This window comes from Grampus griseus (assembly GCF_964374135.1).
Source record: "Grampus griseus genome assembly, chromosome: 21".
Taxonomy (NCBI): Eukaryota; Metazoa; Chordata; class Mammalia; order Artiodactyla; family Delphinidae; genus Grampus; species Grampus griseus.
This window is the reverse complement of record NC_139015.1, coordinates 30,519,864-30,535,697: the sequence shown is the minus strand read 5'-3', so window position 1 is coordinate 30,535,697 and position 15,834 is coordinate 30,519,864. Positions and strand designations below refer to the sequence as shown.

The following is a 15,834-nucleotide window of genomic DNA, read 5'->3' as shown; positions in this document are numbered from 1 at the left end:
GTCTGGTTTCGATATTAGGATAATGCTGGCCTTGTAAAATGTGTTTAGAAGGCTTTCTTCTTCTCTTAATTTTGCAAGAGTTTGTAGTGCCTTTTTGTATTTTTTTAATATTTTTAATTTTCCACACATTATGTCTATAATAATAAATACTATTTAAAAACTAATAAATTGGTAATTTAAATAATTTCTTAACTCATACTTCTAAATTTTAAACATAATAACCATCATTAAATATTAAGCAATATATATTTAGATCTAAAAGGCAATTATCTTTTTCAGTATAATCATATGGGTTCTGATACAACTGTTGTCACTCAAAAAATTTTCCAGTTGATTGGATTGACCAATGCTGTAAGTGTTTGCTTTTGCATTTGTGTTACTTAAACAATTCTCAGACTTTTTTTATGACCCTGCCTGAATACACATATTGTGTGAAAGAGGGCAAATATATAATCATCTTAAGTTTCAGTTTTCTAACTGTTTAATTGGAGTAATAATAATTGTAAATACCTAATTAGGGTTTTGTAAGGCTTAAATTAAACACTTGACATTGGGCTGGCTTAAGCACAAGCATATCAAAATGTTACTTATTACTTGTTTTATTAGTGATATTTATTACTTGCTAATAGAATTTATAAGATCCAATCCAGATTTACAGTTTAGGTTTTTAATATTTACATCAGTATAGCGTTTATTTTTGCAGATAAATTCCCAAATCTATTTAAACCATGTAGTTTGAACATATTTTCTTTATGTCTTCAATTTTAGATTTTTGATTCATTTAATATTACAATAATTCTATCTTCATTAGAACTTTGGATAGATGAAAATAAAATTCAGGTAACTGGAGATGCCAATGAATTATTACGCAGATTTTTAAAATGGAAACAATCTTATCTTGTTTTGCGTCCACATGATGTGGCATTTTTACTTGTGTAAGTATATCTTGGCATTACTAAATCTTATACATTAGAAAGCATATGTAATTTGACCTGATTTCTGACAGTTGACAGGCCCTTAGGGAAAAAAATCTTATGTCATTTTTTTATGTACAACATCCTGTGAATATTATTTTTCACAACACGGGTTTTATAGCAGAATTACTAATATAATTACTCTTTTTATTGACTTATAGCTAAAACTCACTTCAATCTTATTACCACGTTTTCTTACCTTGAGTATATAACGTATCATTAAATGTGCCTAACTATACATAAAATATTAACAATATCTGTCTGAAAAAATATACCTGAATTTTATGAATATAGTAATATGGCCTTCTTTTAATGTTTTATTTCCATAAAATCAAAACAAAATAGTGATGAAATAGAAACACTATTGTACATTTCAATATCTCTGACATACTATATTCACAGTGAGCTGCACTTTTAAAAATATAAGCCTCCCTTTCTATTTAATAATCTCTTTGTTTTTCTCTTATCAATATTCAGAACCTGTATGTATTATATATTATCATATTATGTAAAAATCATGTATATAATTATAAAATTATAATCTTTTAAGTTATTTTTTGTCCCACAAATATGCATGCCTTTGCATGGCTAGGGCAGGCTAATTCTATCTGATTAAGGGGAGACTTCAACACATAAGCTTACTCTGCCCATTTGTCAACTTCATTGGCTTAGCTTTCTACTTTTAAGAAATTTTATTTATTTTTATCATTTTTACGTTATAGGAATCAGTATAATTTTTTAATTACATAAAAATATCTTCATTATTCTCTAAAAATCCGTATGATAATACACTGTTTATTATTTGTTTTTTAAATCTATTTGCAAAATAAGCAGACACGTTTAGTCCCTTTCTATGCTTTGTTATCCTAGTGTTAAAGTGGAAATATCTATGAATTTGTTATATAAGTATGCAAAACAAAAAGTATTAGGTAAATTTAATATTAATTGTTCTTAATTTTACAAAATTTTATGATTTGCTTCTTTTTTAAACTTAAGTTACAGAGAAAAACCAAATTATGTTGGTGCAACCTTTCAAGGGAGGCTGTGTGATAAATACTATGGAGGAGGTGTTGCTCTGGTATGGTACGGTTTAAGTGACTTGGCTAAGATGTATAAGTACGATGCTATTTAGAGTAATATACAATTAACTATTTCTGTATTTTATTATGGCTAAGTATATTAAAATTTGCATAATGATTCTAGGGATCTTTGTTCCTGCTGCTGACAGAAATGTGTGAACTATAAGAAGTTTAACTTAACACATATAACACATTTAACTTAATACATATAAAATTTTTACAATTTTCTTCTTGTGAGTTCAAATTACCCTCTTTTAGAAAGTTATGGTAGTGATCTATTTTATAGTCTTATAAGATGCTCATAAATTTTTAATATACTCAATATTTAATAACTAATTTTAATTTCAAGCTTAGATTTTGAGCATTTTCTTCATTATGTAGCTGATTCAATTATGAAGCAAGTTAAAATAAAACTTTTGAAACTATTTATCAATTGCCGCAAAATGCTTCCTGGGACATAGGTGAAGAAAAACAGAATCAAATTCAATAATTGACATTTCTATCTTAGCAGAAAATCTTGGTGTGCTTAAAATTGGTATGTTTTTGCTCCTATTTCACAACGCTTTGGTTATATATATATAGAACTTGTTATATATATATATATATAGAACTTGTCTTCTTAAGAAAACAGTAAAGATATTGGTATGTTTTAGAAAGAAGTAAGGGTATATGAAATGAATGTTGGTCTTAAGAACAAATAAGAAGAAAACTACACCATATAATAGTCTAATGGAAGAAATGTAAAGATGGCCAAGGAAGAAGAAACTTAAAAACAATAATGTAAAATAAAATGAATAGAAAATAATCAAAGGAAATGTTTTAAACATACCCTAATATAATGACAATCATGTGAATGTAAATGAATTAAACTCACCAAGTAAGAGATGGAGTCTCTGATGGATTTTTAAAAAAAAAATTAAGTTCAAACATTAGTTCTTTACAAAAAATACATTAATAGGGCAAAGTGAAGGTGAATATAAAATAATAAAACATACTTTGGTTAAATAAGAAGTAAACATGAGAAAATGGAATTTAGAGTAAAATACACTATAGATAGCAAACAGGTGTAAACTGTTTGTAGCTTTTTTTTTTTGCAGTACGCGGGCCTCTCACTGTTGTGGCCTCTCCCGTTGCGGAGCACAGGCTCCGGATGCGCAGGCTCAGCGGCCATGGCTCATAGGCCTAGCCGTTCCGCGGCATGTGGGATCTTCCCGGACCGGGGCACGAACCTGTGTCCCCTGCATCGGCAGGCGGACTCTCCACCACTGCGCCACCAGGGAAGCCCCTGTTTGTAGCTTTATATGTAGAAGTTTTGCAAATATTTTGTTTGATTTATTCCTAGTCATACCAGTAAATTCTATACTGTTTGATGATATTAGTAAATACTACATTTTAAGTATAATTTATGAGTTTCTGTTATGTTGAAAAACAACTGAATGTTATACACTGACTTGTATACAATAATATTTCTATATTTATTTCTAGTAGTTTTAGATTTAAATTTTTCTGTGTCCAACTTTGTCATATGTGAATTAAAACAATTTTATTCATTTTTTTCCAATATGTCTATCTTTTATTTTTTTAATGTTTTTCTCCTATTGAATTGCCTAGGATCCCAAGAACAATTCAAGTTGAACAATGTTTAACTGAATTCATAGTAGACATTTTTGTATCATTCCTGATCTCAAGGGAAAAACTCTCAATATTGTACTATTAGGTATTATGTTCATTCTGGTTTATCATAGACATTCTTTAACGTAATAAGAAAGCTCAATTCCATTTCTAATTTTCTAAACTTTAAAAAATGTATTTTATTTTTTTATCCTGTCATTATTTTTGACGGGGAATTAATTCCATTTAAAGTTATATGAATTTTTTTCTAAATGTCCCATTTTGGTAACAGATTTTTTACTATAGCTATTGATATGTTCATATGGATTTTGTTCTTACTTTATTGAAATGTTTTCTCTTTAGTATAGAATTCAGTTTTCTTTTACAATATTGAAGAGATGTCAGTGCATTCCTAATCAAAATCTCAGCAGGCTTTTGGGGGTAAAATTGACAAGCTTATACTAAAATCTTATAAATATAAAAAAAGAAAATAGATAAAGCAGTTTGGAAATTGAGTAAAAGTTGAAGATATAAACTTTTTATAAAAGTATGGTAGTTAAGATATTGCAGTGTAGATAAACTGATTAGGCAATATGTCAGGCAGAATATCAGGCAGAATCAGGCAGAATAGTTAAGGATATTAGTATCTAGTGAATTTTGCAGAAAATAAACCTTTAAATCAGTGAGCCAATTATCCAACCTAAAATATGTGGAAAGATGGAAACAACATTGCCCTAAAACTTGTTGAACACAGGTAATAGTGAAGATAAAAGCAAAAATCAAAGAAAGACAGATGATCAGTAGGACGGAGATATTCAAAAAAGATATTAGGCCTTTAAAAAATTAAGAACAAAAATATTTCTGGCAAAACTATTTTTATAAGACAGAGTAGGAATATATTAATAAAATTACAAAAATAATGGAGAACTACAGATATAAATAACATTTAAGAGATAATAGAACAATTTATAACTTAAATAAATTTGAAAACTTAGACAAATAGTATATTGTTAATAGAAGCCCATAATTTACTAAAATGTTACACAAGAAGAACTAGAAATTCAGAATAACACCAAGGTATTAAAAGAATTGATATATTATTTTAAAATCTCACAAGGGGAAAAACAATGCTTTTAGGAACACATTCTACACAATTTTGAGGGAACCAATTATTTCAATCTTATATTTGCATTTCCTAATAAGAAGATACATTAGGAGAATATGATAAAAATTGATGGGATGTGAGGTAGGCTATTTTAGCTGGGGTGATCAGAGAAAAATTTCGAGGAGAAGGTTTTTAAGAAGAGGAATGAATGATGAGACAAAGGCAGTCATTGCAAGACCTAGGAAATCAGAACCCATGAAAATGATCATTAAATTCAAGGCTTTCAGATGGAAATGAATATCAAGAACAAGATGGCTGTGAAAATATTGATTGTCGAAGTAAGCAACAGACTAATCATATACAGCCTTATGGATCTTGGTAAATCGTTTTGGATTTTATCCTCTTTGCAATGAAAAGGCACTGGAAGTTTTGAAGCCAGAGAGAAATATTTCTCTGGTTACCTTATACAAAAGTGATCGTAGAGGGGTGAGGATCCACAACAAGGAGACCATATAGGAGACAATTGCAGATGAATGGTATTAACTGGTGTTTTATTCTTGGATATGCGAGAAGTAGCTTTTATCTGGTATATATCATGAAAGCAGAACATATAGGGCTTGCTAAGTTACTGGATACATGCCATGAATGGCATGGAAACATCAGTGATTATGCTCAACATTCTTCTTGAGAAGCTAGGTAGAGGAAGGCAGGGCAGCTGGCTTTGGGGGCAGAGGGGAATATAAGGGTGGAAGAAAGTTTCATTTTGAACCTGAACCTGTAAAGTTTGAGACATGCTTGTGGTGGTTAATTTTATATGTCAACTTGGAGGGGTTTGATGAGATTAATATTTAAATCAGTGAAATCTGAGTCAAGCACTTTGCCCTCCATAATGTGGGTTGGCCTCATCTAATCAGTGGAAGGCTTGAATAGAACAAAAAGTCCATCCTCTTCAAGCAAGAAGAAATTCTTCAGCAGAATACCTTCAGGCTTCATCTGTGCCATCGGCTCTCCTGTGTGCCCAGGCTGCCAGCCCACTCTGCAGGTTTAGACTTGCCAGCCTTCAGAATTGTGTGAGCCAGTTCCTTATAATAAGCCTCTTCATGTATAATATTCCTTATCGTATGTGTGCGATTGATTCTGTTTCTCTAGAGAAGCCTGATTAATACAATGGCTAATAATTAAACATAAATATATACTTAAATATTAAAAGGTAGGTACAAGATAGAGTTGATGATGATGAATAGATGATGGATACTTAGATAGACAGCTTTATGTCTCCTTTCTCCAGCACCACCTTGTCTTAATAACTATAGTTTTATGGTAAATCATCGAAAATTATAGTGTAAGCCCTACTACTTCTTCTTCAGACTGATTTAGCTTTTCTAGGTTTTCTGACTTTCTCTTTTAAAATCAGCTTGTCAGTTTCAACAAAAACTACTCGGACTTTGGTTTTGAATTGAATCTTTAGGTCAATTTGACATCTTAACAATACTGATTATCCATGAAATTGATAAACATGTGCTTTTTATTGCTTCATGTAATGCTTCATATAAGGTAAGCAATAAAAAGAAGTACTGTTATACTCACCATTGATCTCAAAAACTGTATGTTGGGCAAAAGAAACGACAAACAAAAGAATCTTTACTTCGTATGCCATTTTCTGAAGATAAAGTGTAGGAAAGATAAACCATATTGCTAAACATCAGAATAGAAGTTAAATTTTGTGGCAAGATAATTCCTGAAAACTTGCTGGAGAGAACTTCCTGAGTGATAAAAATATTTTATATCTTATTCACTGTCGTGGTTGTGTAGGTATGTGTCACATGCACACATACATGCACTTCACAAATATGTGTGTATATATGTGTGCACAAATAATATGTATAAATAAATTATGCATGTGTATATGTGTGTATATAGATATTGTATATATACATATATGTATGTATATTTATATAAAACTGCATCAAGGCACTTAAGATTTGTACACTTGACTTAAGATAAAATTATTTAAAAAGCATGAAGCCATCATACAGAATAAAATGTTATTAGTAATTTCAGAGGGACAATAATCAAAAGAGATTTTTTAAAGTTTTAATTTCAGCTATTAAAAATTATCAGGTTGTTTTCTCTTTATAAGTTTCAAACTCATGTATAATGCTACAGAAATTTTAAGAATAAGAAAAAGAACAGACTATGTCACCAAAGGAAAATTAATGTATCAATATTAACATAAAATAGCAAAATGTTTTTCAAGTAAAATAAATATGAATTTTAAGTGATTCATTATTTAGGATGAAATATACTTTGACTATCATTATATGAATAAACCTGAACTCATATGTACCTAGCTAAATAACTCTAAAATAAACAAAGCAATAATTAATCTCTCAGAACAAAATTTAGAAAATTTAAACACTATTGATAAGCTTTGTCTGAAAGGCCTATGTAGAATCTTGATTCCTAAATTAGAGACTACAAAACATACATGGCAGACACATTTATAGAAAATGACCACATGGTACACAATAAAGGAAGTCTCAATACTTACTTGTCAGGAAATTTCTCAGCCTAGTGATTGGCACATAAGAAGCCATAACAAACACCAGGTGCTGTTCTTGTTATTTGACAACTGTTGTCCTAAGCAGGCATTATTCACCAAAAGAAACTAGTCTGCTTAGTTGTAAATTTTTTCTAAAAATATTTTTAAAAATCCAATGCTAAATATAATTTTACTTTTTCCCTTATGTTATTTTCATAACAGAAGTAGTCATAACCATAACTTTTAGCAAATTCTCGTACTCCAGTCCATACATTTTTCAAGGTTTTCGTACTAGTCTGTTATGGACTAAGTTGTGTCCCCCTAAAATTCATATACTGAAGCCCTAACCCCCAGTGTGGCTGTATTTGGAGAAGGGGCCTTTAAGGGAGTCATTAAGGTTAAAGTAGGTCATAAGCCTGGGCCCCTAATCCAATAGGACTCGTGTCTTTGTGGGAAGAGGAGGAGCCAGCACACAAGGAGGAAGGGCCACTGAGGACGCAGGGCAAAGGCAGCCCTCCAGAAGCCTGGGAGACACACCTCACCAGAAACTGACCCTGCTGGCACCTTGAGCAACGTTCTCTGTGATATTGTTTGAGGGCAGCCCAAGCTGAGTAATAGAAGTAAGAGTGTCAGAAAGGGAATGTAAAGAAATTCCATCTCAAATACAAAACCATGTCTTTGATCCTTTGATACAAGGAAAGGAGAGACCAGAACATATGCACTAATCAGAAGATAAAGAATAAAAAAGTTGCATATTGGGATTTTATACAAATCACATGAAATTTTTTGGATGTTGTTATTTCCCTCTTACTGCGCTATGAGTGATAATAAGGAACAGGAGAGACGGAGAAAACGAAGCAATTGTAGGGCTTCCCTGGTGGCGCAGTGGTTGAGAGTCCGCCTGCTGATGCAGGGGACACGGGTTCGTGCCCCGGCCCGGGAGGAGCCCACATGCCGCGGAGCGGCTGGGCCCGTGAGCCATGGCCGCTGAGCCTGCGCGTCCGGAGCCTGTGCTCCGCAACGGGAGAGGCCACAACAGTGAGAGGCCCGCGTACCACACAAAAAAAAAAAAAAGCAATTGTAAAGATATATTGATTGAATGATTGCCAGGCCTTTCCTACAATATCCTGAAGACAAGAAAAGCTGAATAACTACACTGATAACATAATAGTCTCTTATTTATTATATTATTATTTATAATATCCTATTATTTAAATGTGCAAAATTTATCAGAATCCGTCATTTTCTTCCCCATAGAATCAAGCATTCCTCCTCCTCTTCATCTACCTCCCCTTGCCCCCTCCCCCTCCTCCTTCTCTTCTTTTTGTTCTTCTCCCTCCCTCCCTCCTCCCTCCCTCTCTCCCCCTCTCTCCTCCACCCCTCTCTCTGAAAATGGATGGTACATTCACCTGTGTTATTTTGATAAAGGGACCATTTATCAATGTGTACGCAAGATGTAGGGACTTTGCATTACCTCAGGGCTAGTAATAAAGATATGTAATTGTCCCCTAGGCTTGAAGGAAAGGACAGTGTCAGTTTATTAGGGTTATACATGGAAGGTAGAAACCTCTACTCAAGGGTTCAGACAGTCATAGGTACCCTGGAAGTGATGGTAATAAATACCCTGCTCTTTTCTCACCCTTTCCTCCCCATTAGACCAAATCAAGGTGAGAGCAGAGGGCAAAGGAACCCTTTGACATAATCCATTGGTATAGTCCTTCTGATCTGGAGAGTAGGGTGGAAAGTAATGGAAAGTTGATTGACAGAGGCAAACAGAAGATACCAAAATATATCCCTAGGAACCTATCCTGAAGTATAGTCATCAATGTTATTAGATATATTTGAAGGGATATTGTGATTTGTGGATTTTTCTTAAAAATCGTATGTTTAATATGGTCTAAGTGTGCTATAATAAGCATCTTACATTTGTTAAAAAGTGATAAAAGCATTTAGTTTTGAAAATAAAGTTTAAGCAACTGTGGAGAGTTAGCATTCTTATCATCAGTCATTATTATCATAATATAAATTAATTCAGTGAGCTAATTTATGTTTTTTTAAATGCATGAAACAGCATATAAAATATTATCTCCTATAATTAAATTATAAATGAGCACAAACTGTTCATTTATAATTGATACTGTGTGTGTATATGTGTGTGTCTTTAAAGACTTTCTTTTATGAGTACAAACATGGTTATAGCTATTGTTATATATGATTAACAAGTTATTGGGACAAATATGTTCTTGGCCTGATGCCGCCAAATGAACCATACATTTACATTTTTGTAAATTTCACACTTCACTTTTCATATTTTCCTTATATTGATAATGGCACCTGTAACATATTAGGCCAACATGGATGGCATTTCTGTGATTAACATATCTGATGTCTCTATTCTATTTTATCATGTGACTATTTTTAATAATTACATTATACTCCAGGTAAATAAATTATCTCCTAAAATGTGAATGTATACATGTATGGTTTTTTCCCCAGCACCCCAGAACCATAAGTCTGGAATCACTTGCAGTTATTTTAGCTCAATTACTGAGCCTTAGTATGGGAATAACTTATGATGACATCAACAAATGCCATTGCCCAGGAGCTGTCTGCGTAATGAACCCAGAAGCAATGTAAGATGCTTTGCTTTTATATGCTTTACATATATAGTTTATATGAAAATAAGTTTGGTGTATTTTGTTTATGAAAGTCTATGCTATTAAAATAATTATTAATGGTCGAATATAAACTGTGGCCAATGACCCCAGATCAAAATATGTATTCCAGTGCCCCTGCTGCATATCTCAATATTTCTTGTAATCTAATGTCACACTTGCTATCTCATGTGACTTACCTCTACATTTATCACTGTTACTTGCATGATTTTATAATTTAATGCATGATTTGATAAGCCAAGTATGGGCTTGTGTTCGTTATACAAGAATGATTTATTAGAGGAGGCGTTTTGCAGCAGTTATCATGCCTCAAAGGCCTACTGAAGTTTTTGCTATTATCCTCAGTATTTAGAATATGCTATGAGATTTTACGGAATTAGAACCAAATAGTCAGGAGATTTATGGAAACCATCATCCAGTCAGTGACTGGACCCAGTCTCTTATACTTTTTCTTTATTTTATTTTTTTAAACTGTAACCCAACAGTACATTTTATTTAATTTTATTTAACAGTACATTTAATTTCTTTTATATTATCTCTAATATTTTGCCTTTTTTTCACTTTCCAATTTCTCCCCAAAGCACCTTAATCAACCAAAAAACTTAGCCTACAATCTTAATGAGTGTTGAAATTTTTTTCATTAATTTTTTAACATAACTTTGATTCTTGTGTAGATATGAAAAAAATAGAAATTCCACTTAAAAATATATAATTATGGCCTGTATAAAATTGGTGGAATTATTAACACACATATAGAAACCATTCATCTGTGGAAATGCTTTTTTAAAAAGCTTAGTTTGACAAATTACAATCTTGCAAAAAATGCTTATTAATCATATCTTTAAGTGCTTTGCATCATTTGAATAGCATTGCATGATTCTAAAATTTTGGACAACACAGACATTTTATTCATCATTGAATGGCAAAAAAAATGATGTGAAAATCTACTATTTAAAGGAAAATCTGAATAAAGAGGGCATATTTGAAAAGGATTCATTGCTGTCTTTAAACTGGTGGGAAACATCTTCTAGAATTATTCATCTTTAATGCCTTTTGACACTATCACATTCAGTGATTTTGCACAGGACGGAGTCCTAATAGGACATATGCCTTTCTGAGGCAGGTGTCCTCAATCTAACCTTAAAATTTGGCTTATTAAATAGAAGTACTTAAGGAGTTTAACATGTTATTTTGTTTCTGTAATCCATAGAAAATACATGGCCCACACTGATTTTTTTTTACAAAAGACTGTCATTTTTCTGAGGGCTCACAATCAGTAGTCCATGTTTTATTCAGTCTATGTATCCAGCGAGTCAGACATGCTACCTAATATGTTTCCGAATTTCAACTTTCTTTGACATTTTAATATTTTAATTAGGAACTTTGTTTCTTTAGATAAAGAAGTTGTCGTTATGAAACTGTGCTTTTTTGGCTCATTCGAAGGTAGCAATATATCTGAGCTTTGGAAACAATGACTAAGGAAAAAAATGTTTAATAAAATACATTGAGATAGAACAGAGTATAGCTTTTTTTTTTTTTGATTTTAAGTAAAATGAAAGTAAAAGAGAATGGTAGTTTTCAAATACATCCACAAATTGTTGCTACTTCTCCCTTCAAGAGGTAGAGTTTAATTTCCCTCCTATTGAGTATGGGTTGGATTTGGTGACTTGTTTTCATCAAATAGACCATGGTAGAGTTGATGGTGTGTGACTTTCAAGATTAGATAATTAAAGAGTTTGCAAATTTCTCTGTACTCTCTCTTTGATCAGGTGCCCAGGTTGAAGCTAGGTGCCATATCGTGAGGACAGTTTAGTAACTTTATATAGAGGTCCATATGGCCAGAAACTGGGGCCTCTTGCCAATAGAATGAAAGGGCAGATAAAAGCACAGCTGTAAACATTACTTCATATAACTTAAATTTATGGTTTCATTTAAGGCCAATGGTCTGCTCCTAGCTTTACAAAAGCTAAATGTATTATACAAGGAAGTTATGTATAAGAGGCTCTATTATCAAGGAAAAATGGGAGAATAGAGAATGAGAACATCCAGCAAATATGTGCAAGGATTCAAGCTGCAAATAAATTATCCAATTGGATATAATTATGATTGATAATCTCTTCCTAATGACAACATTCATTATCAGAAAGTGTACCCCTCTATAAACAAGTTCACACAGAGTAAACCTCTTGCATTGCCTAGTTCTCAATAATATTAAAGTTCTATCAATTTTTCTCCTTTTGTTTTCTGGTATTTAGATAGAAATCATCTGAGTTGTTGGCAATGTAATAATAAATCTATTATTTATGGTTAATATAATTAAAGAGTATATTCAAGCTGTATGCAACCACAAAAAACACCAAAATTGGTAGTTTGTCCAAAAATTTCTAATGTTTTTCATGGTCCTCATGCAAAAAACATTTTCCTGTAATAATCCACATGACTAGAATTTGAGTCTATTGCCTTAAAATTTAGTAATTTTATATTAGCTATATTTATCATTAGATTATAGACTTTTCTTCTGAGGCTAGTCAATTTACGGAAGCGACAGTTACATAAAAGTCTGATGTTTGATGTATTTTTAGTCATTCCAGTGGTGTGAAGATCTTTAGTAACTGCAGTATGGAAGATTTTGCGCATTTTATTTCAAAGTCACAGTCCCAGTGTCTTCAAAACCAGCCACGTTTAGGTTCAACATACAAAGTGGCAGTTTGCGGTAACGGAAAAGTCGAAGAAGGAGAACAATGTGACTGTGGGGATCAGGAGGTTGGTACTAATTTGGAAGATTACACACCAGAATTACATAAAAAATTATTAGTTAATTTTTATACTATCACACTGCCATTTTACCTAATTTATCAAACTTCCTTTTCAACAAAGACCTTAAGGATGTATACTGGGATTATATTAATGAGTACACTTAAATATTGGTATATGAATTCAGCAGTTTGTAGATTATTCATACTGGTGATTTTCAAGGTCTTAACCCTATAGCTCAGCGGTCCTCAACATTTTTGGCACCAGGGATGGTTTCGTGGAAGACAATTTTTCCACGGACGGGGGCGGGGGTTGGTTCAGGTGGTAATGCAAGTGATGGGGAGTGATGGGGAGCGGCAGATGAAGCTTTGCTCGCTCACCCACCACTCACCTCTCGTTGTGTGGCCTGGTTCCTAACAGGCCATGGACCAGTACTGGTCCCCTGCTATAGGTGAGTTGACCTAGGTTTATACTTCCCCGCTTGAGCATACACTTCCTTAGTATGTCTTTTTTTTTTTTTTTTTTTGGCGGTATGCGGGCCTCTCACCACTGTGGCCTCTCCTGTTGCGGAGCACAGGCTCCGGACGCGCAGGCTTAGCGGCCATGGCTCACGGGCCCAGCCGCTCCGCGGCATGTGGGATCTTCCTGGACCGGGGCACGAACCCGTGTCCCCTGCATCGGCAGGTGGACTCTCAACCACTGCGCCACCAGGGAAGGCCTATTTTTGCTTTTATTTCTATTACTTTCTATGATTTATGTCAGAGAATATTTTGCCTATATTCTCTTCTAGGAGTTTTATGGTGTCGTGTCTTATATTTAAGTCTTTAAGCCATTTTGAGTTTACTTTTGTGTATGGTGTGGGGGAATGGCCCAACTTCATTGATTTACATGTGGCTGTCCAGCTTTCCCAACACCACTCGCCAAAGAGACTTTCTTCTCTTCACTGTATATTCTTGACTCCTTTGTCAAAGATTAATTGACCATAGGTGTGTAGGTTTATTTCTGGGTTCCCTATTCTTTTCCATTGATCCATATGTCTGTTTTCGTGCCAATACCACACTGTAGCTTTGTAGTATTGTCTGAAGTCTAGGAGGGTCATACCTCCTGCTTTGTTCTTTTTCCTCAGGATTGCTTTGGCAATTCTGAGCCTTTTATGGTTCCATATAAATTTTAGGATTATTTATTCTAGTTCTGTGAAAAATGCCATGGGTAATTTGATAGAGAGGGCATTGAATCTGTAGATTGCTTTGGGCAGTATGGCCATTTTAACAATATTAATTCTTCGAAGAGCACAGGATATCCTTCCATTTCTTTGAATTATCTTCAGTGTCCTTTATTAATATTTTATAGTTCTTAGCATATAAGTCTTTCACCTCCTTGGTCAGGTTTATTCCTAAGTTTTTTTTTTTTTTTGGATGCTATCTTAAAAGAGATTTTTTAAAAATTCCCTTTCTGATATTTCATTATTAGTGTAAAGAAATGCAACCGATTTCTCTATGTTAATTTTATTTCCTGCTACCTAGCTGAATTCATTTATCAGTTCTAGTAGTTTTATGTGGAGTCTTTAGGGTTTCCAATATATAGTATCACAACCCACTCATATCAATGGACAGATCTTCTAGACAGAAAAACAATAAGGCAACAGAGATCCTAAATGGTACAGTAGAACAGTAAGACTTAATTGATATTTTCAGGACATTACATCCAAAGAAAACCAGAATACACATGCTTTTCAAGTGCACCTGGAACATTCTCTAGGATTGACCACATCTAGGGCACAAAAGAAGCCTCAACAAATTTAAGAGCATAAAAATTATTTAAAGTATCTTTTCTAACCACTATGGCATGAAACTAGAAATCAACCACAGAAAAGGAAATGAGAAAAAAATGATTACATGGAGACTAAGCAACATGCTACTAAAAAACAATGGGTTAATGATGAAATCAAAGAGGAAGTTAAAAAATACCTTGAGGGCTTCCCTGGTGGCGCAGTGGTTGAGAGTCCGCCTGCCGATGCAGGGGACACAGGTTCATGCCCCGGTCCTGGCAGATCCCACGTGCCATGGAGTGGCTGGGCCCATGAGCCATGGCCGCTGAGCCTGTGCGTCCGGAGCCTGTGCTCCGCAATGGGAGAGGCCACAGCAGTGAGAGGCCCGCGTACTGCAAAAACAAACAAATAATAAATAAATAAATAAATAAATACCTTGAGACAAATGACAATGAAAATACAAACATACAAAATCTACGGGATGCAGCAAAAGCAGCTTTTAGAAGGAAATTCAGAGCTATACAGGCCTTCATCAAAAAACAAGAAAAATCTCGAATTAACTATGTAACCTACCACCTAAAGAGATTAGAAAAAGAAGAACAAACAAAACCTAAAATCAGCAGAAGGAAGGAAATAATAAAGATCAGAGAGGAAATAAATAAAATAGAGATTTAAAAATAGAAAAAATCAATAAAATTAAGAGCTGGTTCTTTGAAAGAGTAAACAAAATTGACAAACCTCTGGCCAGGCTCACCAAGAAGAAAATTGAGAGGACCCAAATAAAATAAGAAATGAAAAAGGAGAAATAACAACTAATAGTGCAGAAATACAACAACAACAACAACAAAAAACCATAGGAGAGTTGAACTATGAACAATTATATGCAAATAAATTCAACAACCTAGAAGAAATGGACAACTTTCTAGAAACATACAGCCCACCAAAATTGAATCAAGAAGAAATAGATAATTTGAACAGACCAAGCACTAGAAGTGAAATAGAATCTGTAATTTAAAAAACTCCCTACAAACAAAAGTCCAGGACCAGATGGCTTCACAGGCAAATTCTACCAAACTTACAAAGAAGAACTTACACTGATCCTTCTCAAACTCTTCCAAAAGATTGAAGAGGCGGGAACATTCCCAAAGTCATGCTATGAAGCCACCATCATCCTGATACCAAAACCAGAAAAAGACACTACCAAACAAGAAAATTATAGGCCAATATCTTTGATGAATATAAATGCAAAAATTCTCAACAAAATACTAGCAAACAAAATCCAACAACACATAAAAGAGAGCATACACCACGACCAAGTTGGGTTCA

General features: G+C 33.4%; 1 protein-coding gene across 1 annotated transcript in view; it reads left to right on the top strand.

Moving 5' to 3' along the window:
* ADAM2 (ADAM metallopeptidase domain 2) overlaps positions 1-15,834 on the top strand; it is a gene marked incomplete at both ends in the record, with an annotated part of 73,289 nt that overhangs the window by 33,004 nt on the left and 24,451 nt on the right. The window contains 5 exon segments of the mRNA XM_082680371.1: positions 280-351; positions 769-935; positions 1,971-2,052; positions 9,808-9,944; positions 12,569-12,749. Coding sequence (XP_082536497.1) covers positions 280-351; positions 769-935; positions 1,971-2,052; positions 9,808-9,944; positions 12,569-12,749 — 639 coding nt within the window.